Source organism: Oryctolagus cuniculus, chromosome 21, assembly GCF_051225735.1.
Source record: "Oryctolagus cuniculus isolate XC-2025 breed Fujian yellow rabbit chromosome 21, ASM5122573v1, whole genome shotgun sequence".
Taxonomy (NCBI): Eukaryota; Metazoa; Chordata; class Mammalia; order Lagomorpha; family Leporidae; genus Oryctolagus; species Oryctolagus cuniculus.
The window spans coordinates 10,989,332-11,017,331 of NC_142887.1; the positions used below are offsets into that span (position 1 = coordinate 10,989,332).

At 57.5% G+C, this 28,000-nt stretch overlaps 2 protein-coding genes across 2 annotated transcripts; one reads left to right on the top strand and one right to left on the bottom strand.

Annotated features, from left to right (window-relative positions):
• Positions 1–239: 239 nt before the first annotated feature.
• LRRC43 (leucine rich repeat containing 43) lies at positions 240–13,554 on the bottom strand. Its single transcript, XM_051837775.3, has 12 exons — positions 13,346–13,554; positions 11,291–11,530; positions 10,330–10,440; positions 8,934–9,076; positions 8,067–8,305; positions 7,439–7,626; positions 6,973–7,208; positions 4,818–4,959; positions 4,586–4,693; positions 4,303–4,503; positions 4,047–4,080; positions 240–526 (listed from the first exon to the last, which is right to left on the bottom strand). Exons 1-12 carry the CDS (start codon positions 13,448–13,450, stop codon positions 387–389), a joined length of 1,887 nt encoding a protein of 628 aa, XP_051693735.1. The 5' UTR covers positions 13,451–13,554; the 3' UTR covers positions 240–386.
• A 9,085-nt stretch (positions 13,555–22,639) lies between these two features.
• IL31 (interleukin 31) lies at positions 22,640–24,059 on the top strand. The gene is made up of 2 exons (XM_070066154.2): positions 22,640–22,696; positions 23,676–24,059. The coding sequence occupies exons 1-2, from the start codon at positions 22,640–22,642 to the stop codon at positions 24,057–24,059; spliced, it is 441 nt and encodes a 146-aa protein (XP_069922255.2).
• The last annotated feature ends 3,941 nt before the right edge of the window (positions 24,060–28,000 follow it).

Sequence of the window (28,000 nt, forward strand, 5' to 3'; positions counted from 1 at the left end):
TCGAGAGCAGACGGGACCGCGGTCGCCGGAGCAAGGGCCCATCAGCGGGGGTTACCAGAGCCCGGGTCCACGACGCCCGCCTCCGACCATGCTGCCCTCGGCGGGGCGAACTCCAGGCCCAGCGGCCTCCCCGCCCCTCCCGACCTACCTGCGCGCCGCACCACCGGCCGAGCTCCGGCGGCCAGCCCTGCCCGGAGCGCCCAGCACGCCGGGCGCTCGCGGCCTCCGGCCGTGGGCCGGACTGGCCACGCCCCCGCGTCGGGGCCGGGGTCTCTGGGGAAGGGGCGGGGCCTGGGGCCACCGCGTGCCCCTTCCCGGGTCTCGGCCACGCCCTCCCGCCCGCGACGCGCGCCAAGCAGACGCGAGGCTCGGGGCTGGGCGCCGCTTTACTGTGCCGCGCTAGAGGCGAAGCTGTGCAGCGCCTCCGCGGCCGTGCGGCACTGGCTCAGCTGGACCTGCACCTCCACCGTCAGCGCCTCGGGCTGGTACTGGCTTTCGCTGGCCGGAGCCGCCGCTTTCGGCTTTTCTGAGAAAGCAAGAGACGCGCGCGTGAGTGCGGAGAGGCGCGGGGGACAGCTTGCCAGCCCCGAGAGCAGCGCGCCTGCGAACGGATTCTCGCACGGCGGGGAGCTCGGGTGGGCATGGGGGACACCTGCGTCCTCGGGCGGACTCAGCAGCTTCCCGGTGCTCAGAGGACCTCCGACGACCCGGGAGGCGTGCGGCGGGCGCGCCCGCGGCTGGAGCCTCTGCACAGCCCGGCGACCCAGGGCTGCGCCCGTGCAGTCCGTGCCGGCGTGGGAGTAGGGGGTAGCGGGCGGACCTTGGCCAGCTCACGGATCAGGCTCGGCTTTCACACTGTGAACACCTCTACTCGAGCTTGGTGTCACACCAGTAACACCACCAGTAAACAACAAAGCAGTTACTGGACAGCCCGACTCCCTCTTAGCCAGTGCGGCGCCCCGTGAGGCTGACTTCCTTCACCACTACAGCCACGTCGCCCCCAGCTGCAGAGCCGCCGCGAGAACCCAGCTGTGTCCAGTTAAACCGGGTGGGGGAGATTCGCAAAGACGTTTACTAAAACCACCCACCCCAGCCCACCTGTCTCAGGCCGCAGCAATCGTCAGTCACCGAGCCCTGTGCGCCTGGTCTCGCAGTCCAGGGGAGGAAGTCATTTTTCTCCCGCTGTTTGGCTATTTTAAGTATTAAGAACTCTTTTTTTTTAATTTATTTTATTTATTTGAAAAAGTTGCAGAGAGAGGTAGACACAGAGAGAGGTCTTCCATCCGCTGGGTCACTCCCCAGATGGCTGCAACAGCCGCGGCTCCACTGATCTGAAGCCAGGAGCTTCTTCCAGGTCTCCCACGTGGGTGCAGGGGCCCAAGGACTTGGGTCATCTTCTACTGCTATCCCAGGCCACAGCAGAGAGCTGGATCGTCAGAGGAGCAGCCAGGACTAGAATCAGTGCCCATATGGGATGCCAGCGCTTCAGGCCAGGGCTTCAGCCCACTTTAGCCCCCTAAGAACTCAGAATCTGGGCCGGCGGCACGGCTCACTAGGCTAATCCTCCGCCTTGTGGCGCCAGCACACCGGGTTCTAGTCCCGGTCAGGGCGCCGGATTCTGTCCCGGTTGCCCCTCTTCCAGGCCAGCTCTCTGCTGTGGCCAGGGAGTGCAGTGGAGGATGGCCCAAGTGCTTGGGCCCTGCACCCCATGGGAGACCAGGAGAAGCACCTGGCTCCTGCCATTGGATCAGCGCAATGCGCCGGCCATAGCGCGCCGGCCATTGGAGGGTGAACCAACGGCAAAGGAAGACCTTTCTCTCTGTCTCTCTCTCTCACTGTCCACTCTGCCTGTCAAAAAAAAAAAAAAAAGAACTCAGAATCTGCTTGAAGCCGCCTGCTGACGGCCGGCCCCGCCCGAGACAGGTGACCCTGAGAGGGTGCCGAGCCCGGGAAACCGCCACCCCCAGCCCCCCGCCCCGGGCACAGCACAGGGCGTCTATGCAGGCCTTTAGTCTCGCTTTTCTCCCTTTTGTTTCCTCCTTGGATCCAGTTTACTTGCAAGTGCATGTGCCCCCAGCAGTGCGGGGCTTTTCCTGCCTTCCAGGCCGGGCTCTGCCTGGTCACCTACGCCCTCCCCTTTCCCCAGGGCACGTCCTGGGGTTCCCACTGCTCCCGTGACCCCGGCCAGCCCTCAGGCCCTGCAAGTCCGATCTCGCTCTCGGGCCGGTGTGGACACAGCAGGGATGGCACGGGAAGCCTTGTGCTGCTGCCTCCTTGTGCTGTCGGCTCGGTTACCGCTTTACCGGATGACGGACGGCACACATTCACAACTCTTTGTCTTCCTATAAATATCCAGGCATTTGGCCGGCACCGCGGCTCACTAGGTGAATCCTCTGCCTGCAGCGCCGGCACACCAGGTTCTAGTCCCGGTCGGGGCGCCGGATTCTGTCCCGGTTGCCCCTCTTCCAGGCCAGCTCTGTGCTGTGGCCCAAGTGCTTGGGCCCTGCACCTGCATGGGAGACCAGGAGAGGCACCCAGCTCCTGGCTTCGGATCAGCGCGGTGCGCCGGCCGCAGCAGCCACTTGGAGGGTGAACCAACGGAAGGAAGACCTTTCTGTCTCTAATTCTGCCTGTCAAAAAAAAAAAAAAAAAAAAAATCCAGGCCTTTGTTCTTAGGGGACTGTGGCCCGAGCTCATTCATCTTTGTGGCGTTCCCCCCACCCAGGCGCGGTCTCTCAGTGGGGGTCTGCGCACCACTGCCACTGTGCTGAGGCCAGGGCCTGCCCTCTGGCGGCCCAGCGCTGGCAACGTGGGAGAGGAGACGAAATTAAACCACACACACAGAGCTTCCTGCAGGGCTGCCCTAACCAGGAGGCCCAGGCCACGAGTGGGGGAGGGGCGGCTAGAGTAGCCCCCATCCACCTGCTGTCGGTGATAGGCGGGGCCGAGGGGAGAAGGTGAAAAAGGGGAGGGGTCCTTGTGGAAAAGGCTTCGGATGTGCACCCCAGCCCAGCGCCTCACGGCCTGGCCAACCTCACCCCCTAACCGGGGTGCCAGCTGCGGGCTCAGCCCTTCTCCGGTCTCACCTCATACCTGACACTGAAAGTTACTGTTTTTCATTGAGATAAAAAAAAAAATTCGGAAAACATAAAATTCTCCACCTTAAGATGCACAATGCAGTGGTTTTCAGTATATTCTCAATGCTGTGTCGCCCCCACCACCTAAGTCCATCACCCCAAGTGGAAATCCTGCACTCACGAGCCGTCACTGCGCTTCCCCTCCTGCAGCCCCGGGCAACCGCACACCCACTCGGCTCAGCTGCGCATCCCGGGCACATCCCACAGCGGGCGGCCGGCCCTGGGCCTCGCTGACCACACCCGCACGTCCCGGGCACATCCCACAGCGGGCGGCCGGGCTCTGGGCCTCGCTGACCACACCCGCACGTCCCGGGCACATCCCGGGTACATCCCACAGCGGGCGGCCGGGCCCTGGGCCTCGCTGATCACACCCGCACGTCCCGGGCACATCCCACAGCGGGCGGCCGGGCCCCGGGCCTCGCTGATCACACCCACACATCCCACAGCGGGCGGCCGGCCCTGGGCCTGGCTGATCGCAGCCGCGCTCCAGGGCCTCGTGCTGCATGGCCAGCCCTGTGCCTCTTCAGTCGACAACGGGTGCACACTGCGGTGGCTTTGGCTTTTCTGCGGATCTTGCCTTGTGTCCCCCGGCAGCCTCCTGGCGCCTCCCCGCTTCCTGGCTGGGCCTCCAAGCCTCTAAACTCAAGCCCGACACTTCGCTATTTCAGAGCTGCAACAGCTGCCCACTGCCCGCTGCCTGCTGGCCCCGGAGCACGTCCAGGTTCTGTCTGGGCAAACTGCGGCTCCCGGGGCAGCCCATGCCCCTGCCTTTTCGCACCACAGGGCCTCGGGGCTGCAGGCAAGGCCCAGGACTTGGTCCTCTGATGGACGTGGCCCTGCCAGGGACCGGAAGATGCCACCTCCTTCCTTCCAGCCCTCTGCACCCACAGTCACCGCCGCGGCACTTACCTTTCTTGGCACCCTTCTTAGCCTTCTTCGAGTCCTGAGAGAGAACAGGAAACGAGACACTTACTGGCGTGGGGGGCTGCCGTGAGGGGGACCTGGCACACACCTGAGGCAGGCTGCGCCCAAGATGCCAGCACCCAGGGGGTGACTCCCAGTGCCAGGCCCCTCCCGCAGCCTCCAGCCCCCACCCTGACTGGGCGCAGGGCTTCTGTGGGCAGAGGGAGGGCACAGTGGAGGGACGTGGCCCGGGCCCCCGTACCCTGGCAAACGTGAGCCTGTCGGATTCCGGGGTGCGGACCACCCCAAAGTTGCACACAGTGGACACCAGGGGCTCCCCTGCAAGCAGGGGCTCCAGGACCACCAGGCAGCTGCCCAGCACCTGCGTGACGGGCGGGTCCTGCCGGAGCTCGCTGGACGGCTCTTTCTTCCTCCTGGACCCCTTTCGCTCCTGTGGGGGAGGCTGGGAGGGTGGGGTGGGGCCAGGTGAGGCCGGGGTCACCCCGCGGGGGCCCCTGGCTTAGCCAGCCCAGCCCGGCTGGTACCTTGGGAGACTCCTTCTCTGCCTTCCCTCTCTTGTCTTTCTCCTTCTTCCCTTTCTTGGTAGGCAAGGAACTGTCCACAGAGGGTGACATCAAGGGCCAAGACAGGATCTGGAGTGAGCAAGGAAGGGAGCAGGCTGTGGCCGCCGGGCCCTGCCCCTGGGGAGGCTGAACGGCCAACGGGGAGTGGGCGACGGGGCAGCCGGAGTGGGCCGGGCAGGGCAGAGGGGCCCACCTTCTCCTCCATGACAGTCACAGTGGTCCCCGCCAGCAGGAAGGCCTTGAGCGGCACCAGGTCCTTCAGGCCGTGCTGCATCTCGTAGCCACAGGCGATCACCTCACTCCAGGGCTTGCGGGCCGTGCTGAACAGGACTGTCCTGGGGGGCGGTGCAGCCAAGGGCTCATCATGCAGGTGCCAGCATGTGCAGGACCCCGGCAGGAAACGGGACCAGAAGCCCAGGAGGGGAGGTCAGGCGAAGAGAGGCCTCCTGTGGGGCTGGACTGAGCTCACAACCGAGGGAAACGGCCCGGCCCCGTGAGGCAGCTTTCAGAAGTTCAGCCAAGTCAGAGTAGGAGAGCAGCAAATGTTACAAACTCCCACAGGCAGCCCCACTGCCTCTCAGCGATCCAAAGGCCAGCAAGCATCCCCGGGGCAGGCACTGGGCCTCCTGGCTGAGACTCCAGTTAGGACCTCTCGCATCTCAGTGCCCGGGGTTCAAGCCTGGCTCCAGCCTCCTGCTCACCACAGACCCCAGGAGGCAGCAGAGCTGGTCCAAGGAGTCGTGTGCCTGCCTCCCACACGCAGAACCAGAATGAGTTCCTGGATCCTAGCTCCGGCCAGGCTCAGCCACGGCCACTGCAGACGTGGACAATAAGAGCTGTCAGTCAGCGTGTCCCTCTCCTTCTCTCCACTTCTCAAATAATTTTAAAAATGCTGTGTGAAAATGAAGCCTAAAAGCCAGCGCCGCGGCTCACTAGGCTAATCCTCCGCCTAGCGGCGCCGGCACACCGGGTTCTAGTCCCGGTCGGGGCACCGGATTCTGTCCCGGTTGCCCCTCTTCCAAGCCAGCCCTCTGCTGTGGCCAGGGAGTGCAGTGGAGGATGGCCCAGGTGCTTGGGCCCTGCACCCCATGGGAGACCAGGAAAAGCACCTGGCTCCTGGCTCCTGCCATCGGATCAGCGCGGTGCGCCGGCCGCAGCGCGCCGGCCGCGGCGGCCATTGGAGGGTGAACCAACGGCAAAGGAAGACCTTTCTCTCTGTCTCTCTCTCTCACTGTCCACTCTGCCTGTCAAGAAAAAATAAAAAAAAATAAAATAATAAAAAAAATAAAATAAAAAAAAAATGCTGTGTGAAAATGAAGCCTAAAAGCCGGTGCAGCGGCTCACTAGGCTAATCCTCCGCCTTGCGGCGCCGGCACACCAGGTTCTAGTTCCGGTCGGGGCGCCGGATTCTGTCCCGGTCATCCCTCTTCCAGGCCAGCTCTCTGCTGTGGCCAGGGAGTGCAGTGGAGGATGGCCCAAGTGCTTGGGCCCTGCACCCCATGGGAGACCAGGAGAAGCACCTGGCTCCTGCCATCGGATCAGCGCGGTGTGCCGGCCACAGTGCACCAGCCGCAGCGGCCATTGGAGGTTGAACCAACGGCAAAGGAAGACCTTTCTCTGTCTGTCTCTCTCACTGTCCACTCTGCCTGTCAAAAAAAAAAAAAAAAAGCCTAAAAATAATGCATGTTTTCCATGAAATTTTTAAAATAATTCTTTAAATATAATTACTATGTATCAACTAAAAAGAAAAATGGCATTTAAAGAAGATTCCTATCAAATAAGACAAAATGCAGGGCACATAAGAAGTTCATGGAAGGGCTGGTGCTGCGGCGTAACCAGTAAGGCTGCCACCTGCTGCCTGCTGCTCCACTTCCGACCCAGCTCCCTGCTGCGGCCTGGGAAAGCAGCGGAAGACGGCCCTAGTGCTTGCCCCTGTACCCACGTGGGCCCAGCCCTGGCTACTGCAGCCGTCCTGGGAGTGAACAGCAAATGAAGACTTCTCTCTCTCCTTTCAAATAAGTGTTGTTGTTGTTGTTTAAAGTAGCTCAGGGAAGGCATGGGATGGGGCTCATTATGCTGGCAGAGCCAGACACGCAGCCTGGGGGTGGGGGGGCACTAACCACACTGGGCCGATGGATCAAGGACTTGAACCAGAAAGGGTTCCAAGCGGAGCGATGAATGAAGAGCTCCGCCCTTTACCGTCTCAGGCCTTGAGCAACCCGGCCCCTTGGGGACCCGGGACCCGCTGCTTGGGTGCAGGTGCTGGAGCCCAGGAGGGGAGGAGAACGCCAGCCCCACCGGCGGCAGCTGGGCCTGAAGGGCAGGCCCCGCGCAGGCGGTCCCCTCACCCTGGGGACAGGCAGAGGTGGTCATCCATCCGGGGCCGCAGCTTCGCCAGCTCTTCGGCCGAGTCTGTGGACCTGGGCAGGGCGGCCGAGACCAAGGACAGCTCCGAGTCCAGCAGCTCGGTGGTGGCCGACTCTGCAGACTCCGCCTCCTCGGAGGCCTCCCCGCCCAACTCCTCCGGGAAGTCTTCGTTGAAGTCCTCACCCAGCAGCTCGGCGCTGGGGGACGGCTGGACGATCTACGGGAGACACGAGAGCTCTCGCCTCACGCACCTCGGGGGCCGCAGCTCTGCGTGAACCCGCAGAAGGGTGAAAACCCAGGCGGGCGCGGGTGCAGGAATCGCAGGGCGGGCCGGGGAGGGGCGGTATGCACGTGGGAATCGCCGGGCCCGGGGGAGGGGGCCAGGAATCAGAGGGCCGCGCCAAGGTGCAAAGCCACCCACGCTTGCAGGCGCAGCGCGGGGCGCACCTCGGCCAGCACGCCACTGTACTCCTTCCTGTCGCCCTCCTCATCCTCCACGAAGTCGTAGGTCACGTAATAGGTGTAAGAGGCGAACGGGCCTTCGGGCCCTGGCTCGGGGTCCAAGACGGAGCTGTCCAGAACCCCCCTGATATTGCCAATGGTCACCACCAACTGCGCCGCGTGTGCCAAGAGATCTGCCAGGGAGAGTGCGGGACTCAGGGGCCCACGGAACAGAGGCCGGCAGACCCCACCCGAGGAGAGGGGCGCCCCGGGCAGGGCCCCAGAGCTCGGCTGTGCCACGATCAACCGCGTGACGGTGGGGTCAGTCACGGTACCCCTCCCCGGCTGTTCTCCAGGTCTCATGGGACACTTGGCACAGGTGGTCACAGAGGGTGACCTCAGCACGTGTCCGGCACACTGCAGGCACCACTCTCCTTTATAGTTTACTCCGACCTTGGCGCTGATGCACCTCGCGCCATGGGCCGCTAGGGGGCGATCTACAGCTACCGCAGAGGTGGAGAAACGGAAGGCCCTGTCCCCAAATCTCAGAAACTGCACCTGTCCGGGTAGGGGGTCTCGGGGCCACAGGCGCCGGTACCCAGGAGGGCAGGCGCTGGGGTGCAGCTCCCCTTACCCCCGTGGAGGCTGAGCCCCCGGAACTGGTGCTTCTCGTTGGGGGACACGGTGATGTCGTCCAGCACACAGAGTGGGGCCAGGCTGTCGATGGTGAAGCCGCGGTAGTACGGCACCAGGGCCAGCGGGTTCCCCTGCAGCACCAGCAGCCGCAGGCGCCGCAGGCTCCGGAGGGCAGCCATCATGCTCTGCAGGTCGGTCAGGTCGTTGAAGCCCAGATCGAGGGAGACGAGGCTGGGCCTGGGGGTGGGGGCGAGACCCCAGGGAGTTCAGAAGCCTGTGGAGCAAGGGGCCAGCACCCTGCGTCCAGGGCAGAGGACAGCGGCCTGGCTGACCTCAGGGCTCCACGGCTTGCCTCTACCTCGCCTTGGTACCCAGGCCCTCTTCGTGGGGCCTGCCACGTGGCTGCACCTCCGGGCTCTGAGCGTCCCACGGCTCACCCCCCAAGGAGACAAGGGGCAGGAACCATGGGCCGCGGACTGCTCCGCACCCCTCCCGGGGACGCTGGGCTTTCAGGAACAGTGGAGCGTCCTGAAGATCTGTCCCGGGCGGTGGCTCCCACCGTGACAGGTGGTCCCTGCGGGGACACTGGGCGCTGAGCAGGGTGGGCGCGGGGGCACTCCTGGCGTCCAGAAGGCAGAGGTGGGGATGCTCTCAGTGCTGGCAATGCCCACCACGGTCCCAGCAACACCGAGCGGTGGGCCCACCCGGCGGTGAGCAGAGCCCCGGCTGACACCTGCGGGATCCTTCCCTGGGCTCCGGGGGTGCTGTCGTCACTGTCTTAGTTAATGCCCAGGACTGAGGCCCGCGGGGAGTGGGCAGCCGGGGCGGACTCGCGCAAGCCCTTCCCACGGGGGCTCTGAGTTACCAGTGGCTGGCGGTGACATACAGGCTTTCCAGTGGGCCCAGGAGCTTGTTGTGGCCTAAGCCCAAGTGCTGGAGGCCCGGGGGCGGAGGGTGGACACACAGAGACTCCATGCTGGCCAGCTCGTTGCCGTATAGCTCCAGCACCTGCGAGCAGAGCGGACAGCGGGGCTGGGCAGCAGAGGACTGGCTGCTTCCTCTGCCTGGGACACTCAGGAGGAGAAAACTCAGGTGTTCGCGCCCTGCCCCTCTGGGCCAACCGGACTCCCTTTATAAAAATTATGTATTATTTATGTATTTGAAAGGTAGAGTGCAGAAACACAGAGAAAGAGGAGAAGAGAGGGAGACAGGGCAGAAGGATCACCTTCCATCGCTAGTTCGCTCCCCAAGTGCCTACATGGCCAAGGGCAGGCCAGGCCAGTGGAGCCAGGAATTCCATCCAGGTCTCCCACGTGAGTTGGCACATTAGCAGGAAGCTGGATCAGAAGCACAGGTTAAGCTGCCATCTGCAACGCTGCCATCCCAGATGGGCAATGGTTCAAGTCTGGCTGCTCCACTTCTGATCCATCCCCCTGCTAATGCACCTGGGAAAACAGCAGAAGATGGCTCAAGTGCTTGGACCCCTGCACCCATGTGGGAAACCCCTATGGAGTTTTTGGCTCTTGGCTTCAGTCATCCAGCCTTGGCATTGTGGCTACTGGGGAGTGAATCAGCAGATGGAAGACCTTTCTTTCCTCCTCTTTCTGTCACTCTTTCCAAGTGCATAAAACAAAAATTTTTTTAAGTGCAGAGTAAGCACTCAAACTGGCACTCCATTTTGGGGTACAGGCACTGCATTTTGGGGTGCAGGCACCTGCGGCGACAGCCTACCCCACTGCACACGACACAACTCAGTGGCACTGGTTACATCCAGAATGCTACACCACTCTCACTACCTTTTCACCCTTCTGACTGGAAGCCCCCGAAACGCAGAGCGGCAGTGCCTGGGTCTCTCCCCAGCCCCCAGAGCCTTTAACTCCTTTCTGCGTGTCTGCACACACAAGCCACATGTGACTTGCCGTTTTGTGAGTGGCTCCCCTCACTTAGCACCACGATTTCAAGGCTCACCCACACTGCAGCTGGTGTCACGCGTTCCTTCGGTGCCACGGTAGATGGGCCATGTTTGCTGGCTGCCTGCCTACAGACCCTCGGGCCATCTCTACCTCCTGGCTGCTGTGCGCACAGGCGAACCAGAGTCTGAAGCCCTGCCTTTGCCTCTCTGGGGTGTCTGCCTGGGAGAGAACTGCTGGGTGGAGGGCTCCGTGTTTCACTTGAGGAAAGTGGCCTCCATCCTGAAGGCCTGGGCAAGCCTGCGCAGGGCTGCTGAGGGGCAGGGCCTCCAGCAGAGCTGGTGCCTCTACCTTGAGTGTCCTGGGCAGATTGGCCGCATCCACTTCCTTGATATGATTGGCGCTCAGAATCAACTCCTCCAGCTTTAGAAACTTCAGGAGGTCTTTATCCACCAGACTCACCTGGGAGGGAAGGACAGGAGGCTGGGGGTGGGGCGGGGCCGGGCGGCGTGGGCAGAGCCAAGTCCACATCAGGGAAACCGGGGCTCCCGCACCCAGCCCTGGTGCCACCCTGGCCTCCCCAGAAGCCTGTCCTGCATTGCTTCCTTCTGCCCCGACTCAGGGGCCTCTTGCCACCCTCGCCTCCTTGGACTGGGAGTGTTGTCTGCCTTCTGCTGGGGCCCGTGCCACTGGGGAGGGCAGAGAACATCCCCCGGCCTCCTGGTGGGCTGGCACTGAGGGTGCGTGGGGACGACAGTCGTCACCCTGCTCTCCACAGAGCAGGTCAGTGCCTGGTGGTCTCAGAGACACAGGGAGCCCTTCCTGTCTGGGCCTCTCTCCCTGGGGGCCACCAACTAGGCTAGTTTTCCCAGGGTGGAAGGGCTTTGCTGGAAGCAAACCCAGGAACCCGGCATGGCTCGGCCACCCCTCCTCCCTGCACCGTGCCATGTCCCGGTTCCAGGGAGAAGGAAGCCTGAGACGGAGTTTCCGTGCCAGCGCTGGGCTACTACCGAGCCAAGCAGAGGCGCTGTAACAGCAGACGTGAACACCAGCACTGTGCCGCCAGCCCTCCAGGCCCCGACCCTCAGGCCACATGAAGCCCATGGCAGGCCCTCCCAAAGGTCTCTGCTGAGACCCAGGAGGGCACACCAAGGCACTCCTTCCTGGGGGCATGAAGAATGGTGACAAGCCGGTGGGCTCCATCAGAGGGCAGGGCACAGCTGCCCTTGGCCGAGGCAGACCTCCTCCGGCCTCCACCAAGGAGCTGTGGAAAACTCTGGAGCGGCCACCCTACCCTCACCGCCACACTCACCTCCTTGTCCACCACCCGCAGGGTCCGGAAGTAGGAGTAGAAGAAGGAGTCCTTGAGCTGCAGCGGGTCCTGGATGGCCAGCTCTCGCAGGAACTGGTCCTCCGTGCTGGAGCCGCTCGGCAGAGCCCAGGGCGAGTGGGGGCTGCGCACGAGGTCCAGCAGGGCTTCCACTGTCTCCTCCTCTCTGGGGTCCAGCTCCCTCCACATTTGCCCAGTTCGAGGACCAAAGCGAGACTTATTCTGCAAGGGTGGATACGATGCCTCTCTCTAGGTCCAAAACTCAAAACCCGAAAGACAATAAAGGAGGATAACTGGGGGTGAGACGGTTGGAGCTCTGGACAATGAGTGGAAGATAATTTTGAGTAACTACTGCCTGTGGATATGACCTCAGAGGAGGGAAGACACAAAATGCCTGGAGTCCAACTCCTGCCCGTACAGGTTTCCTCTGGAGTTGGAGTAAAAGTGCTGAAGAGGCCAGTGCTGGGGTTCAGCGGCGTAAGCTGCCGCCTGCCACACCAACATCCCACACAGAGTGCCTGGTCCAGGCCTGTACCCTCTGCTTCCAATCCAGCTCCCTGCTAATGCACCAGGGAAAGCAGCAGGAGACGGCCCAGGTGCTTGGGTCTCTGCCACCCACATGGGAGACCTGGATGGAGTTCCTGGCCCCTGGCTTTAGCCTGACCCAGTCCTGGCTCTTGTGGCCACTGGGGAGTGAACCAGTAGATGAAAGCTCTTTCTCTCTCCCCCTTCTCCCTCTAACATTCTGCCTTTCAAAATGAATACATCCTTTAAAAAAAAAAAGTAAAAGTGATGATATATTTCACACTAAACTTACAAACATTTATGTACAGGGTGAGCATCCCTAAACTGCCAACCCAAAAGTCCAGCATGTTCCAACACCTGAAACTTTCCTAGCAACGACTGACATGACATCACCAGCGGAAAACTCCACACCTGACCTTGCGTGAGCCGTCACAGCCAAGCACAAAACTGCTTAAAATACTGTTTAAGAGACCTTCAGGCTACGTGTGCAAGGTGCACAGCCAGCAAACACGAATTTCAAGTTCAGGCTTGGGTCCTGTCCCCAGGACGCTGCACTGTGTCTCTGCAAATATCCCCAAACCCAGAACTCCCTGCAGCCCTGGCACGCTGCGTAAGGGCCCGGAGGCACTGCAGGCAGCCTGTGGGGGCTCTGATCACAAGAAAAGCTTTCTGAAGAGGCTGTGAGGCTGGAGAGGCAAACCCAGACCCCGAGGTGCGAAGCGATGCACCCTGCGAGCCTCCCTCCCACCCCTTGCTCCAGGCATCTGCGAAGCCTCAGTGCCCCTGCCCTGCCTGGCGCCCAGCACGCTGCCCCGGCTCTGTGCACCCCTGGCTGTGGCTCAGCTTTCCTACAGAAGGGAACCAGGAAGCAAAAAGGGGTTTTGCCCACTTCTCTGTGGGGAGGTCCAGCTTCCACCAAGGCCACCAAGACCATTCAGACCTCTCCGGGCCCTGGTTCTCCATGTCACCATTTTTGTCCCCATCCTGGGCACCTGACTGATGACCCAGAGCTTCTGGCCACACAGAGTCAGGGTCACATTTGTGCAACCCGTGCCCAGGTTGAAGTCAGAGGGGAAGGCCATTCGTGGGCAGAGAAACCACTTTCCTTCTACAGCTGTAGCAACTCATTTCCTTCTGTTTCCCCTGAGCCTGGGAAGCAGGGGGCAGCAGCTCCAGCCCCCTGAGCCACGTCAGGCTCCCCTCCCTCTGAAAGCCATGGGGGAAAGGTCCGTGACCCCAGGGGCAGGGAGGGGACCGCGGGGTGGAAAGCCTTCTCGACACCCGGCTCCCAGGAAGGGAAGCCCCAGCCTCTGCCCACCGGTGCCTGCAGGTTGAGAAATCGTGCTCAGACAGAAGCCCTGCCCCCACAGGGAAACCTGCGTCCAGAAGCTGGAGTCCAGCGCACAGCCCTGCTCAAGCCAGGCCCAGGTGGGGGCCTGGTCCGGGCAGCCCCGCAGCGTCCCGGTGCCCACAGCCACTCCCCGGCCCCGGCCCCGGCCCCGGAGCGCGCACCCAGCTGCCCGTGCCACAGGGGAACTCGCGCAGGCACAGCTGCCGCAGGTGCTCGCGCACCGCCGCGCTCACGGTCCCCGGCCCGGACGCTGAGCGCCCCTCCATGGCTGTCCGCCACTGTCCGCGTTGCTAGGCGACCGTCAGCCGCGGGAGCGCGCCAGATCCAGCGCTGATCAAATCGCGAGAGGGGGCAACCGCTGGACCCGCGCTTCCGCGGGCTGTCAACTTTCCGCGGAGGAAAAGCCCTCCAGGCTGGGGGTCAGAGACCTCCCCCACATCACCTGGCTTTTCTCCCCCACCCTCATGTTTAAACCTGGGGCAGCAGTGCCCGCAGCCTCACACCCGGGGCTCCCAGCGGGACTGAGCACTTCCCTGTGCCGGTCACCACCTCCGCCCCGCTCCAGGCAGGGCGTCCTGGGCTGGGCCGCTGCGGCCTGACCCAAGCCTGAGGTCTCCGTCTCCTAGATTCTGGCTTCTAGAACCGGGAAAGGCAGATCGTGGCGGAGGTGTGATTTACATCCCTTAAACGGTGCCATTTAAGGGGCTACCGCTTGGGCCGCACACATCTCATGACCCAGTGGCTGGTTCGAGTCCAGCTCTGCACTCCTGGGAACCTCAAATATGTGGTCCCGGCCACGCGCACAGCCCAGGCAGGCATCCGGGGCTGACCCAGTGGATGAACCAACTCCTTCTCTCTCCTCTGCCTTTTAAATAAATATATGTACACATACACATACGTGTCTAAGTGTACACATGGGCTTTGCACAGCACAACTCACCACAATCTAATGTTCAACATTTTTCTCCTCCCATAAGGAAACCCTGGACCCATGAAAGCAGCCCACTATTCCCACATCTGCCCAGCCTTTTTTTTTTTTTTTTTTAGAATTATTTTATATTTGAGGCCGGCGCCGCGGCTCACTAGGCTAATCCTCCGCCTTGTGGCGCCGGCACCCCGGGTTCTAGTCCCGGTCGGGGCACCGGATTCTGTCCCGGTTGCCCCTCTTCCAGGCCAGCTCTCTGCTGTGGCCAGGGAGTGCAGTGGAGGATGGCCCAAGTGCTTGGGCCCTGCACCCCATGGGAGACCAGGAAAAAGCACCTGGCTCCTGGCTTCGGATCAGCGCGGTGTGCCGGCCGCGGCGGCCATTGGAGGGTGAACCAACGACAAAAGGAAGACCTTTCTGTCTGTCTCTCTCTCTCACTGTCCACTCTGCCTGTCAAAAAATAAATAAAAAATAAAAAAATAAAAGAATTATTTTATATTTGAAAGTCAGAGTTACACAGAGGAGAGGCAGAGAGAGAGAAAGAGAGGTCCTCATTCCACTGGTTCACTCCCCAAATAACCGCAATGGCTAGAGCTGTGCCGATCCGAAGCCAAGAGCCAGGAGCTTCCTCCAGGTCTCCCACGTGGGTGCAGGGGCCCAAGGAGTTGGGCCATCTTCTACTGCTTTCCCAGGCCACAGCAGAGAGCTGGATCGGAAGTGGAGCAGCCGGGGACTCAAACCGGCGCCCACATGGGATACAGGCCCTGCAGGCAGAGGCTTTGCCCGCTGCGCCACGGCGGCGGCCCCTCATCCCGGCTCTTGACACAGCAGCCTGCACTCTCTTCTCCTCACTTTCCAAACCACCAACGTGGCTCCCACCGTGTCCTACAGCATTCAGACTCCCCCAGTGAAGTTCAAATTCCCCTTGTGGAGTTCCCGTGACCTCATGTCACCCAACCCAGTGAACCTCCTCAGCCCTTATCTTCTTTGACCTCTTCGTGGCTTAGGAGGATGCCAACCGTTTCCTCTGTCGAAAAACTACTCATCTCGTTCCATGACAGCATGTTCTCCTGGTACTTTTCTCTCCCTGCTCAGTGTCGTGGACGAAACCGTCTTCCTCTCCTGGTCCCATCACCGAGGCACGCCCCAGGCCTGCACACCCTCTTGGGTCTCACACGGTGGTCTTCCACAGGCACACAGTCACAATACACGGATGGCAGCCACGTTTGTGTCTCGAGTACCTTCCTTCAGGCTCCATGGCCTGCAGTGTGTCGTCACCCAAGCATCACGTACTAGCTCTAACTTCCGTGTTAGAAGTCTGATTCGTCACTTCGGGCAAGCCCCACTGTTCGTCGTAGCACCACCATCCATCCAAACCAGAGACCCAGAAGCCACCCTCAACCCTCCCTTTCCATCGCCACCTCTTGGAAGCTTACTTCCCAAACAGGTCCTCAGCCATCCGCGTCCCCCCATCTCCACTGTCATCACGGCTCTGTGTAGATCCTTGAGCCTGAGCACAGGTGGGACATTCAGGAGGACATTGAGATCCTGAAGGAAAAAGGCATTTGAGTGTAGTGAATAGAGGTCAGGGGTGAGCACGCTGGATGTGCATTAATTAAAGGGCTAAGCACAGGAGACGGGGCGGGCAGGGACAGGAGGGGCTAGTTCTGATGCTCCAGACCACAGGAGGGCACAGTAGGCTAAGAATGGTCTCTAACAGTTTATGGTATATTTTTAAATAACTGGCAGAGGTCAAAGGTCCCAAGTCATGAAGTGAGACACATCTAAAGGGATGGCAATGCCGACACACTGCACGCATGGACCAAACTATCACACTGTACCCCGAAAATGCATACAAGCACTAGGGGGTCACTGAAACAGAGCCAGGGGCAGGAGTTCAGCTCAGCAGTTAACGTCCCACTTGGGACGCCCGCATTCCACATTCAAGTGCTTGTGTTCACGTTCCTGCTGTGTTCGTGATTCCAGCCTCCTGCTCGTGTGCACCGTGGGCGACAAGCAGTCATCACAAGTGGCTGGGTTCTTGCCACCCATAGGGGAGTCCTGGACTGAGTCCTGGCTCCTGGCTTCAGCCTGACCCAGCATTGAGGAGAGCACCAGTGAACAGGAGCTCTCTGTGTCTCCGTTTCTGTATCTCTGCCTTTCAAATACATTAGTAATTAAAAAAATAAAAATTAACGGGCAGGCATTTGGCCTGCTGGTTAAGTCAAGGGTTCAGATGCCCACATCCCACGTCAAAGCACCTGGGTTCCATGTCTGCCTTCAGCTTCCTGCTAATACGGACCCTGGGGGCACCAGTGGGAGTCAAGTTACTGTGTCCCCGTCATCCACGCGGGAGATCTGGGCTGAGTCCCCAATTCCCAGCTTTGGCCCAGCCCGGCCCTGGCCATTGCAAGCTTCAGGGGGCAAACCAGCAGATGCAAGGCCAGTTTCAGTCTCTTTCTCTCAAATGAATAAGTAAATGGGAAACAAAAACTTTAATTTAAAAAAGTGGGGGAAGGGAGACAGGGAGTGATCCAGCCTACAGAGAACAGGTGCCACAGAGTGGCAAAGTGCATCAGGACAGCATCACAACAGAGGAGCAAGAGGAGGTCCTGAAGCTGGAGGTGGCTGGCACCATGAGGTACCAGGAGTGGTCAATTCAAATGACAGCTGAGGGGAACCCAGGAGGGCTGGAAACACCAGGTCACTGGCCACGTGCCAGGATAATTCAGAACGTCTGCAGAAAAGATGCCTAACAACAGAACTGGTGAAGCAGAAGAAAGAATATCTGACTTAGAAGATAAAGCACAGGAAATTATACAGTCAGACCAAACACAAGAAGAAGAAATTAGAAAACTGAAAGACACTGTGGGGATCTGTAGGATACTATCAAATCATCCAACATATAGGAGTTCCCAAAGGTGTGGCAGGAGAGAAAGGATCAGAAGGCTTTTTTAGTGAAATAGTAACAGAAAATTTCCTCAATGTGGAGAAAGAAAGGGACATCCAAGTACAGGAAGCACACAGAACTCCTAATCGACATGACCAGAAAAGATCTCCACCACAACACATTGTAACCAAACTCTCCGCAGTAAAACACAAAGATTCTAAAATGCGCACGAGAGAAATGCCAGATTACTTTGAGAAGAGCTCCAATTAGACTCACTGCAGACTCCTCAACAGAAACCCTACAGGCAGGAGAAAGTGGCAAGATCTATTCCAAGTCCGAAGAGAAAAAAACCTGTCAACTCAGAATACTATACTCTGCAAAGCTCTCACTTATGAACAAAGATAAAATAAAGACCTTCCACGATAAACAGAAACTGAAAGAATTTGTCACCATACGTCCAGCCCTGCAGAAGACGTGCTGCACACAGAAACACAAAAAACATGGTCATCCTTATGGAAAGGGTGAAGGAAGTTCAAAGGAAATCCAAAGTAAAAAATAGGAATATTTATGGAAAAATGGCAGGGCAAAGTCATTACTTATCAATAGAACCTTGAATGTAAATGGCATTAACTTTCCAGTTAAAAGACACAGATTGGCTGAATGGATTAAAAAAAAAAAAAACCATTTATTTGCTGCCTAATCTCACAGACAAAGATGCACACAGACTGAAAGTGAAAGGATGGAAAAAGATATTCTATGCTAACAGACACCAAAAAAGAGCTGGTGTAGCCATCCTAGTATCAGACAAAATAGACTTTAATGCAAAAAACTGTTAAAAGTCGGCCGGCGCCGCGGCTCACTAGGCTAATCCTCTGCCTAGCGGCGCCGGCACACCGGGTTCTAGTCCCGGTCGGGGCGCCGGATTCTGTCCCGGTTGCCCCTCTTCCAGGCCAGCCCTCTGCTGTGGCCAGGGAGTGCAGTGGAGGATGGCCCAGGTGCTTGGGCCCTGCACCCCATGGGAGACCAGGAAAAAGCACCTGGCTCCTGGCTCCTGCCATCGGATCAGCGCGGTGCGCCGGCCGCGGCGGCCATTGGAGGGTGAACCAACGGCAAAGGAAGACCTTTCTCTCTGTCTCTCTCTCTCTCACTGTCCACTCTGCCTGTCAAAAAAAAAAAAAAAAAAAAAAAAAACTGTTAAAAGTCAGGAAGATATAACTATTACTAATGTATATGTACCGAATTACAGGACACCTGGCTATTTAAAAGAAATGTTAAGAGATTTAAAGGGAGGCTGGTGCCATGGCTCACTAGGCTAATCCTCCGCCTGCGGCGCCAGCACCCTGGGTTCTAGTCTCAGTTGGGGTGCCGGATTCTGTCCTGGTTGCTCCTCTTCCAGTCCAGCTCTCTGCTGTGGCCTGGGAAGGCAGTGGAGGATGGCCCAAGTGCTTGGGCCCTGCACCCGTATGGGAGACCAGGAGGAAGCACCTGGCTCCTGGCTTCAGATCAGTGCAGTGCGCCGACCACAGCACACCAGCCATAGCGGCCATTTGGGGGGTAAACCAACGGAAGGATGACCTTTCTCTCTGTCTCTCTTGTTCACTGTCTAACTCTGCCTGTCAACAACAATAAAAAAGAGATTTAAAGGGAGACAGAGATTCAAATAATGGGGGATTTCAATACCCCACTTTCAGCAATGGACAGATAAACCAGACAGAAAATCAGCAAGGAAACAGCAGAATTAATCAACACTATAGACCAAGTGGACCTAACAGATATCTACAGAACTTTCTGTTCCACAGTTGCAGAATAGACATTGTTCTCAGCAGGGCATGGAACCTTCTCTAGGATTGACCCTTCGAGAAGCAATGACTTGAACTGCCCTTGTCTTGACTATTGAGGAACAGTGTTGTTTTTTTTTTTTGTTTGTTTGTTTGTTTGTTTGTTTGTTTTTTTTTAACAGAAAAATGGGACTGGGAATGGGAGAGGGAGGAGGAGATTGGGTGGCAGTGAGGGTGGAAGGGCGGGTATGGTGGGAAGAATCACTATATTCCTAAAGTTGTACTTATGAAATTTGTATTCATTAAATAAAAGGTTTCTTTGGGGGAAAATATGTTTATCTTGGTGCAAAAATATGAAATCCATGCATCACTTTCCAAAATACATATTTTTCATGAACTTCTGGAAGTATCAGCTCTCTATCATTGCCAGGACCAACACCATGAACTTAGCACTTTCAAAAACACAAGACTGACAGTCTCACAGTTTCTGTAGGTCAGAGGCCCGTTGTGGACAGCCTCTGCTAAGGGTCCCCAGGAGTGAACGTAAAGGTGCTGCCTGGCCAGCACCTCCTCCTGGGCTCAGGCCTCCCTGGCGAGCTCACTGGCTGCGGCCCAAACGCACTTCCTCCTCGGCCTTCCTACAGCCCCTCCACCTTCTGTCAGCAAGGACAACTGAGTGCTTCTCAGGACTCTGCCCTCCTATTTTCAAGGGCTCAGCTGATTATGGTGGCCGGTATTGTAGACACAGCGGTGTCACACACTGCCCAATGTGACACCAGCAAACTGTGAGCACTGGTTCAAGTCCCGGCTGCTCCACTTCCCATCCAGCTCCCTGCTAATGGCCTGGGATAACAGCAGAAGATGGCCCAGGTGCTTGGGCCCCTGCAAGATGGAGTTCCTGGATCCTGGCTTTGGCTTGGTCCAGTTCAAGCCCTGGCTGTTTTGGCCATTTGGGGAGTGAACCAGTGAATGGAAGATCTTTCTCTCTCTGCAACTCTCTGCCTTTTAAATAAATAAATAGATCTTTTTAAAAACGTATAAAGAGCCCACCTGGGTAATCCAGGATAATTCCTCTATTTTATCTGTTTATTTACATTTTAATTAATGAATTTGAGACAGAGACAGAGAGAGAGAGAGAGAGAGGGAACTGGTTCACTCACCAAATGTTCATAACAGCTGGGGCTGGGCCAAAGCTAAAGCCAGGAGCTGGAAACTCAATCCACGTCTTCTATGTGGGTGGCAAGAACCCAACTATATGAGTTATCACTGCTGTCTCCCAGGGTCAGCATTGGGAGGAAGCTGGAGTCAAGAGCCAGAGGCAGGCTCTGAACCCAGGCACTCGAACTGTGGGCCACAAGCATGATAACCAGTGTCTTAACCATAAGGCAAAACGCCTGCCTCTAATTTCTCTATTTTAAAGTAAACTCACTAGTAACACTGCATCTACAGAGCCCTTTTGCCTTGCAATGTGGCATAATTATGGGATAAGAGCCGTGCCTACCCAGATTTTGCTAGAGGGGTGGGAGCCACTGCAGTGCTGCAGGCCGCTGTGTCAGGAATGGGACGAGAAAGAAGAGGACAGCAGCGGCTGGCGGGAGAGGGGGACTCAGGGTGGCAGGAGGTCCCTGTAGTGCATCTTGGGATCTGTGGGCTGCCCAGACCTGCCCTCGTCACTGGCTCTGGACTCCATCCAGGGGCTGAGGTGATGCACAGATGCACACCAGCATCCCAACCTCACCTCTTCCCAGCAGGACTCCTGATTTCCCATCTTCCTCACTGCATACCACTCACCCATTTGCTTTCTTAAAATCCCAGGAGCCACCCTTGGTTCACTTCTGCCTCAGTCTGTGAGCCAGGTCTGCGGCCTCCATCCCCTCCCACGAGAGCTGCCTCTCCCCACGTCCTCCTGCTGCTGTAGACTTCTCCCACTCTACTCTGTACTCATAGCCTATCTTTCTCTCTCATTTAAAGTACACAAAGTCTACATTTCACTACCTGAAGCCATTCAATGGTGTCTCGCCACACTTGGAATAAAAGCTAAGTTCTTGCAGCCACTGATTCAGTCCCCAAACAGCCTCAACAGCCAGAGCTGGACCAGACTGAAGCCGAGAGCTAGGAATTTCCATATGGGTGTCAGGGGCCCAAATACTTGGGCCATCACGCACTGCCTCTCAGGCACGTTAGCAGGGAGCTGGACTGGAAGCAGAGCAGCCAGGACTTGAAGCAGCACTCTCCTGTGGGGCAGGGGCTTAACCTGCTGTCTACACCAGCCCCTTAAAGTCAAGTTCATCATGGCCACAAGGCCCTCCGGGATCCGGCCCCTGCCCACCTCTCTGATGCCCTCCCCTCTCCCACTTCACTCCAGCCCCTGCTCTTGGAGGGACAACAGGCTCACTGTTGCCTAAGGCCTTTGGTATTAGTGTCCACATGTCCCGGGGCCTGGCTCCTCCTTATTTGTTGGGTTTGGCTTAAATGTCACCTCCTCAGACAGGCTTTTCCCCACCTCTTGACTTAAAGCAGATCACCAGCCCGCCCCTGTGTTGATTTGCTAGGTCTGGTCCTTAGACCTTGTCTAAATTATTCTTGGCCATTCCCAAGGCCACAGAAGACAGCCTGATCAAGGATAGTGTTCAACATAGGAACAAATGATAGCCAGCACTGTGGCTCAATAGGCTAATCCTCCATCTTGCAGCGCTGGCACACCGGGTTCTAGTCCCGGTCAAGGTGCCGGATTCTGTCCCGGTTGCCCCTCTTCCAGGCCAGCTCTCTGCTGTGGCCCGGGAGTGCAGTGGAGGATGGCCCAGGTCCTTGGGCCCTGCACCCGCATGGGAGACCAGGAAAAGCACCTGGCTCCTGGCTTCGGATCAGCACGATGCGCCGGCCGCATCACGCCGGCCGCGGCGGCCATTGGAGGGTGAACCAACGGCAAAAGGAAGACCTTTCTCTCTCTCTCACTGTCCACTCTGCCTGTCAAAAAAAAAAAAAAAAAAAAAAAAACAAATGATTTCAGCAAATGATCCCTGGTTCTAGGGCCTAGATTGCAAAGGTGCAGCACAGTCCAGGGGTGCCTGAGGTAGGGTGGAGTGTGGGGGGAGCCTTAGACTCACCACGCTCAGAGCGGTTAGCCGGGCCATCCCCACAGCCTGGCATGGGCCCAGTTTCAGAAATTTCCAAAGATAACCCCATCCGTGCATCCTACAGACACTCCCTGTGAGGTGCCTACCCTCAGCTCCTGCAAGTCATCTGATCCTTGGCGGCTGTGCCTGGCAACCGGCTGCAGAATTTCCTTTAGTCATTATCAACGAGCCCTTTCCAAGAAGAATGGCCCAGATGTGTGTGTCTTCCTGTGTCGTGACAGTGTGTGTGCACACTGAGTCAGGCTGCTGCCTACCTTGAGGGTAACCTCACTGTTTCCTTCCAGCCCTACTTTCACTCAGCATGGTCTGGCGGCCACATCTTGAAAGAGTTTTCTGGAGAAGAGCTGAGCAATGATTTTGCCATGGGCGGGACACTGACTCCCTCTGCCTCGCTTGGGCCCTTTATATATCTCCCGGTGGCCATGGCGAGCACGTCTGGCTCTGGGAGCTGCTGCCCAAGTAGGCCTTGCTTGCTGTCTTGCCATGGCCTCTCATACAGGTACCCGGCCTGCTGCTCTCTGGTGGAAAGCTCTGGGAGATTTCCACCCTGCAGAGCTCAAGAAGGGCTTCTTCAGTGACTGAAGCTGGGGTGGGGGGCGGGGGTCTGACTGGTCACCTCACACAGTGGCTCTTTCTCCAGGACTCACGAAGTCTGCTCTGTTCCTGTTCTGCTATGCGGGAAGCTGGCTGTTGTGCCGAACGGCACCTACGCCATCACCGTGCGACATGAAAAAGATATTCAGAGAATTAGAGACCTTGTCTAAGAAGCTGCTGGAAGAATATGTAAGTACCCTCAAGATTTCTTGTCCAAACTATCTGTTTGCAATGCCTTCCATTACCCCGGCTGTGGACAGGGCTGAAAGCTGCAGGCTCAGAGTCTCCGGAGGGCACAGGTGCACTCAGGAAAGCAGCAGAGGCAGAGGCCGGCCCAGAGAGCCACAGCCTTGGTGATTTCTCCTGGGGTGTGGGGCCTACGCTAGTGGCCACAGGACTAGGAAATGAGCTGTCCTGCCTCAGCCGGGCCACCTCACACGCAGGGGCAGTGCCAGCCCATCTAAGCTGGAAGATGTCCAAGGAGGATGTCTCGCTGCCCGGGGGGGCAGCTGGCTGGATTAGACGTCCCAGCCGCTTGTCCGTGTCAGCTGAGCCTGGCTGTCAGGAGTCAAGGGTGGGACTAAAGAGGTGTCAGTACTCAGGGATCAGGTAGCTCTAAGTAAACAAGCAAACAAATATCAAAACCTGGACGCAGCTGGAGAAACTGGCACTGCCCTTCGCATCTACTCTGGTGGTTGTGTAGCCGTGGCCTCAGCAACACAACCCAGGCGCACACAGTGACAGACGGCTCAGGCTGACGGGTGCTCTTAGCCATTCGTCCTCCCCCAGGGCTAACAGTCTGCAGGAAGAGAGAGGGCTGGGGGTGGTCTGGGGTCCGTGGTTGGTGTGGAAAGCCCTCCCTTGGCATCTGGGAGGCCCCGAGGGACAAGCATAGGACGTTGATTGGGGTGGCTGTCAAGGGGCAGGCTGCAGAGGCTGCAGAGGCCTCAGTGAGATGGGGCAGGAGGCAGAGGGCACAGGTGCCGGGGCTGCTGCTGCATCTCGAGCCAGCTCTGACAAGCAACTGCAAAGGGAGTGCGACGGCCACAGCCCCAGGAGGTCATCCCAGCAGGCAGCTGAGGGTGATTCTGGCTGGTTCCATTAGCCGCCGGACTTCTGGCTGTTACTGCAAACCTAATGTTTGCCAATTCTCCTCCCCGTTCCACAGAAAATAAAAGAGAGTAACGTGCCGCAGGCAAAAGCACAACCCTCGCTGCCGTGTTTTGCTCCCGGTGCCCACTCATCAAGCAGCATCGGAGCGATCCAGATGCATCTCAAGGCCATCAAAGATCAAAGCAACAGAACTCTCATTGAGATCATCACAGAACACCTGGACAAACTCAAGGACAAACCAGCCCAGGACGAGCCGGAAGCTGGCACGTCTTGCAAGTCGGCGCCTACTGTCCTGGAGTGCAAAAGCTTCGCGCTGGCCGTTCTGCAGCAGTTCTCGCGGTGCATGGCCCAGGTTCATGCCGGCCTGAGAAGCCTGGGAGCTCGGTGCGAGGCCATCACCATAAGCTACGAGGTCCACACTGTTGATGAAGAGTTCTAGTGAAGCCGGAGTGCCGGGCCCAGGAAGGCTGAGGACTCCCCAGTCCACTGCTGCCAGCCCTGGTGTGTAAGGAGTGTTTCTCTCTTGCGCATGGAATTCTATTTATTTTCATAATACCCTTTCGAAGGCAGGAGGGGGCTGCATTAATTTATTGCTATTTATTGTGCTCCTTGGAGGAGCCCCTCAGAATCTATTTAATAAATTATATTGAATTTTTCTTGTCATCTGTTCTGGATTTTTGTGAGGGTGTTAAAACTAGCAAATGGGAATCCAAGTTGGGTGGTATCGTGGCTGAGGGAGTGCAGGAAGGTTCCAGAAACCCATGCGCACACAGTAGACATTATTTGTGTCACTACCATTTCCCCCACCAGACAAACTTGGTAACAAAAATAATCTCAACAGCAATAAACATTTACTGAGCGTTTTCTTTACGTCATGACAGTGCCGTCTCTGATCTCCCTGTGGGAAACTGAGGCAGGCAGCCACTTAGCCCATGCGCTGTTGAGTGGTAGAAGCCAGGCCCAGTTAGTGCTTCACTGCTCTGCCCAGCCCAGCCCCTCCCAGCCACACCTGGCACAGAGCAGTCAGTGTCCTGTGCACGGCCCCCACAGCATGCCCAGGGTCCCAGGGGTCTGCTCCATCTTTCCACCAGGGGTTCCTTTACAGCCAGGCCCACAGAACTTCCCATTTGAGTAAGTGTGGGCTCCAAAGCTGTCAAGGGTTCTTGGAGACAAACTGGATGGGTGGTTCTGGAAGTATGGTCTGGTTCTTGGCCCGGCAGTGGCAGCAGAGGGTGACATGATATTGGAAATGCACATCCTGGGCCCTCCTACAGAACCAGACCTTCTGAGCGCAGTCAGCAATTGGTTTTGTAATTTTTACATTATTTAAAAAGATTTATTTATTTATTTGAGAGGCAGAATTACAAAGAGAGGGAGAGACATAGAGAGGTCTTCCATCTGCTGGTTCACTCCACAAATGGCCGCAATGGCCAAAGCCAGGCCAACCTGAAGCCAGGAGCCAGGAGCTTCTTCGGAGTCTCCCACGCAGGTAAAGGGGACGAAGCACTTGGGCCATCCTCTGCTGCTTTCCCAGGCCATATCAAAGAGCTAGATCGGAAGAGGAGCAGCCAGGACTTGAACGGGCGCCCATATGGGATGGTGTTGTGTGTGTGTGTTTTTTTTTTTTTTTTTTTTTTTTTTTGACAGGCGGAGTGGACAGTGAGAGAGAGACAGAGAGAAAGGTCTTCCTTTGCCGTTGGTTCACTCTCCAATGGCCGCCACGGCCGGCGCACTGCGCTGATCCGATGGCAGGAGCCAGGAGCCAGATGTTTTTTCTGGTCTCCCATGGGGTGCAGGGCCCAAGAACCTGGGCCATCCTCCACTGCACTCCCTGGCCACAGCAGAGGGCTGGCCTGGAAGAGGGGCAACTGGAAGAGGGGCAACCGGGACAGAATCCGGCGCCCTGACCGGGACTAGAACCCGGTGTGCCGGCGCCGCAAGGCGGAGGATTAGCCTAGTGAGCCGCGGCGCCGGCCTGGGATGGTGTTGTAGGAGGCAGTTTTACCTGCTACACCACAGCACTGGCCCCATGATTTTTTAAATTTTATCTATCTATCTACTTAACTTAATTTGAAAGGCAGAAAGACAAGGGAAAAAGAGATTTTCTATTCACTGGTTCACTCCCCACATTCCTGCAACTGCTAGGGCTTGAGCAGTTCAAAGCCAGGAGCCTGGAACGTCATCCCAGTCTCCCTTACAGGTGGCAGGGACCCAAGCGCTGGAGGCATCACTTGCAGCCCCTCAGGGTGCACACAGGTAGGAAACTAGAATCAGAAGTGGAGCTGACTTGAGCACTGTGGCCATGGGACAGCCGTCTAAGTGGCATCTTAATCATGGTGCCAAACGCCCATCCATCAAGCAGGTCTTTTTTTTTTTTCCTTTTTTTTTTTTAGTGATTTTTTAAAAGATTTATTTATTTGAAAGGCAGAGTTACAGAGAGGCAGAGGTGGGGGGAGAGATAGAGGTCTTCCATCTGCTGGTTCACTCCCTAGATGGCCGCAATGGTTGGAGCTGGGCTGATCTGAACCCAGGAGCCAGGAGCTTCCTCTGGGTCTTCTGCACGGGTGCAGGGGCCCAAACACTTGGGCCATCTTCTACTGCTTTCACAGCCCATAGCAGAGAGCTGGATCCGAAGTGGAGCAGCCAGGACTTGAACTGGCATCCATGTGGAATGCCGGCACTGCAGGCAGCAGCTTTATCCACTATGCCATAGCGCCGGCCCCACATCAAGCCTGTCTTAACAAGCACTCTCAAGCCCAAGAACCGCTGATCCTAAGCCAATCGGCACCTTCGTCTAATCTCATCTTTGGGAGAACCCAGGCCCAAAGAGAACGCGTGGCTTGTGTAAGTTCACCCAAACGGGGGAAGTGGCTCGGACTCTGAGACTCCTCATTCTCTCTCGCAGGTGTGTTTCTCCTCAGCTCCCACACTGGGCTACACCTCCTTTGCAACAAGGTGGAGTTTGAGGACAGTCCTTCCAGAAACGCCCCCTGTGGTGCACACACTCACTCTGATTGTTCTTTATCAGAAAACCTTCGCTTTTATTAGAAAAATCCCCCAGAGTAGGCATTTGGCCTGGCAGTTAAGACGCCAGCTGGGACACCTGCATCCATATTGGAGTGCCTGGGTTCAAGTTCTGGGTCCGCTCCCAATTTCAGCTTCCTGCTAATGCAGACCCTGGAGGGCAGCAGGAAATGGTTCAAGTAGTTGGGTCCCTGCTACCCATGTGGGAAACTCAGACCCCAGACTAAGTTCCTAGCTCCTGGTTTTGACCTGGCCCACTCCTGGCTACTGTGGGCATTTGGAGAGTAAACTAGCATATGGGAACTCTCAAAAAAGATAATATATCCTTTCAAAGAATAAAATCAGCCTCTTCTAGTCTATCATGATAAAAGTAAATGATTGACAGATACCTGAAATGGTGAACTTGAATGAGTGAGTGACGCACAGAGGCCCAGGATACAACAGTGTGGACAGCTCCCTGGAGCAAGGCACACCCTGCCAGTGAGATTTTAAGGAGAGACAGAGAAGCTGCACAGCCTCCAAGTACCTGCCATGCACCAAGGAACTGAGTGGGGAAGGCACTGCAAACAGCCTTCAAAGGGTTCCAGATTCAGACTCCAGGAGGGGAAACTCAGCTTTCCCTGCCCCCTGAAGGTGGGCTGGACTTAAGGACCCACTCCCTGTGACCAGAGCCCAGAAGAGGGCCCTGGCAGACACCACCTTGGCCAGCAAGCCAAGTGGACATCATCAGTCCCATGGGTGCTGTGCCAACCTGATAAGGTGATGGGCGCCTCACTCCCTCTGTGGCCTTCTGCCCCAAACCCCACCCCACACCCCCAATCCTGTCTCCATCAGACCCACAGGGAGGGGCCCTCGACAACACCCCTACTCCAAACATGTCGGGGTTGTGACAAACAAGGAAGGGCTGAGAACTGCCACAGACCAGGGGATTTGGGGACTCAACAGCACACGGGGACCTGGGTGCACCCTGGCCTGGGCAGCAGCCGTTAGCAGAGAAACTTGTCAAAACCCAAGCAAGGTGCTGGTGTGGCACAGCATCTCGTCTCTGAGCTCCGGTGCAGTCCTGGCTGCCGGCTTCCAATCCAGCTCCCTGCTGACGGTCCGGGGAAGGCAGTGAAGACGGCCCAAGTGCTTGAGCTCCTGCCACTCCATGTGAGCCCTGAATGATCTCCAGGCTCCAGGCTCCTGGCTCCTGGCTTTAGTCTGGCACAGTCCTGCCACTGTAGCCATTCGGGAAGTGAACCAGAGGATGGAAGATGTCTCTCCCTGTCTCTCCCCTTCTGTCTCTCTGCTCTTCAAATAAATCTTTATCAAGAAATAAAAACCCAATCCGAGCCTACTGTCTAGTTCCTAACA

Bases quoted from the DNA above. Each gene is read 5' to 3' on its own strand.
- IL31 (XM_070066154.2), top strand. From the start codon at position 22,640: ATGAAAAAGATATTCAGAGAATTAGAGACCTTGTCTAAGAAGCTGCTG. The intron at 22,697-23,675 runs GTAAGTACCCTC...CCCGTTCCACAG, and splicing joins AGAAGCTGCTGGAAGAATAT to AAAATAAAAGAGAGTAACGT.
- LRRC43 (XM_051837775.3), bottom strand. From the start codon at position 13,450: ATGGAGGGGCGCTCAGCGTCCGGGCCGGGGACCGTGAGCGCGGCGGTG. The intron at 7,209-7,438 runs GTGCGCCCCGCG...TGTCTCCCGTAG, and splicing joins ACAGTGGCGTGCTGGCCGAG to ATCGTCCAGCCGTCCCCCAG. The intron at 527-4,046 runs GTAAGTGCCGCG...TTGCTTTCTCAG, and splicing joins TAAGAAGGGTGCCAAGAAAG to AAAAGCCGAAAGCGGCGGCT.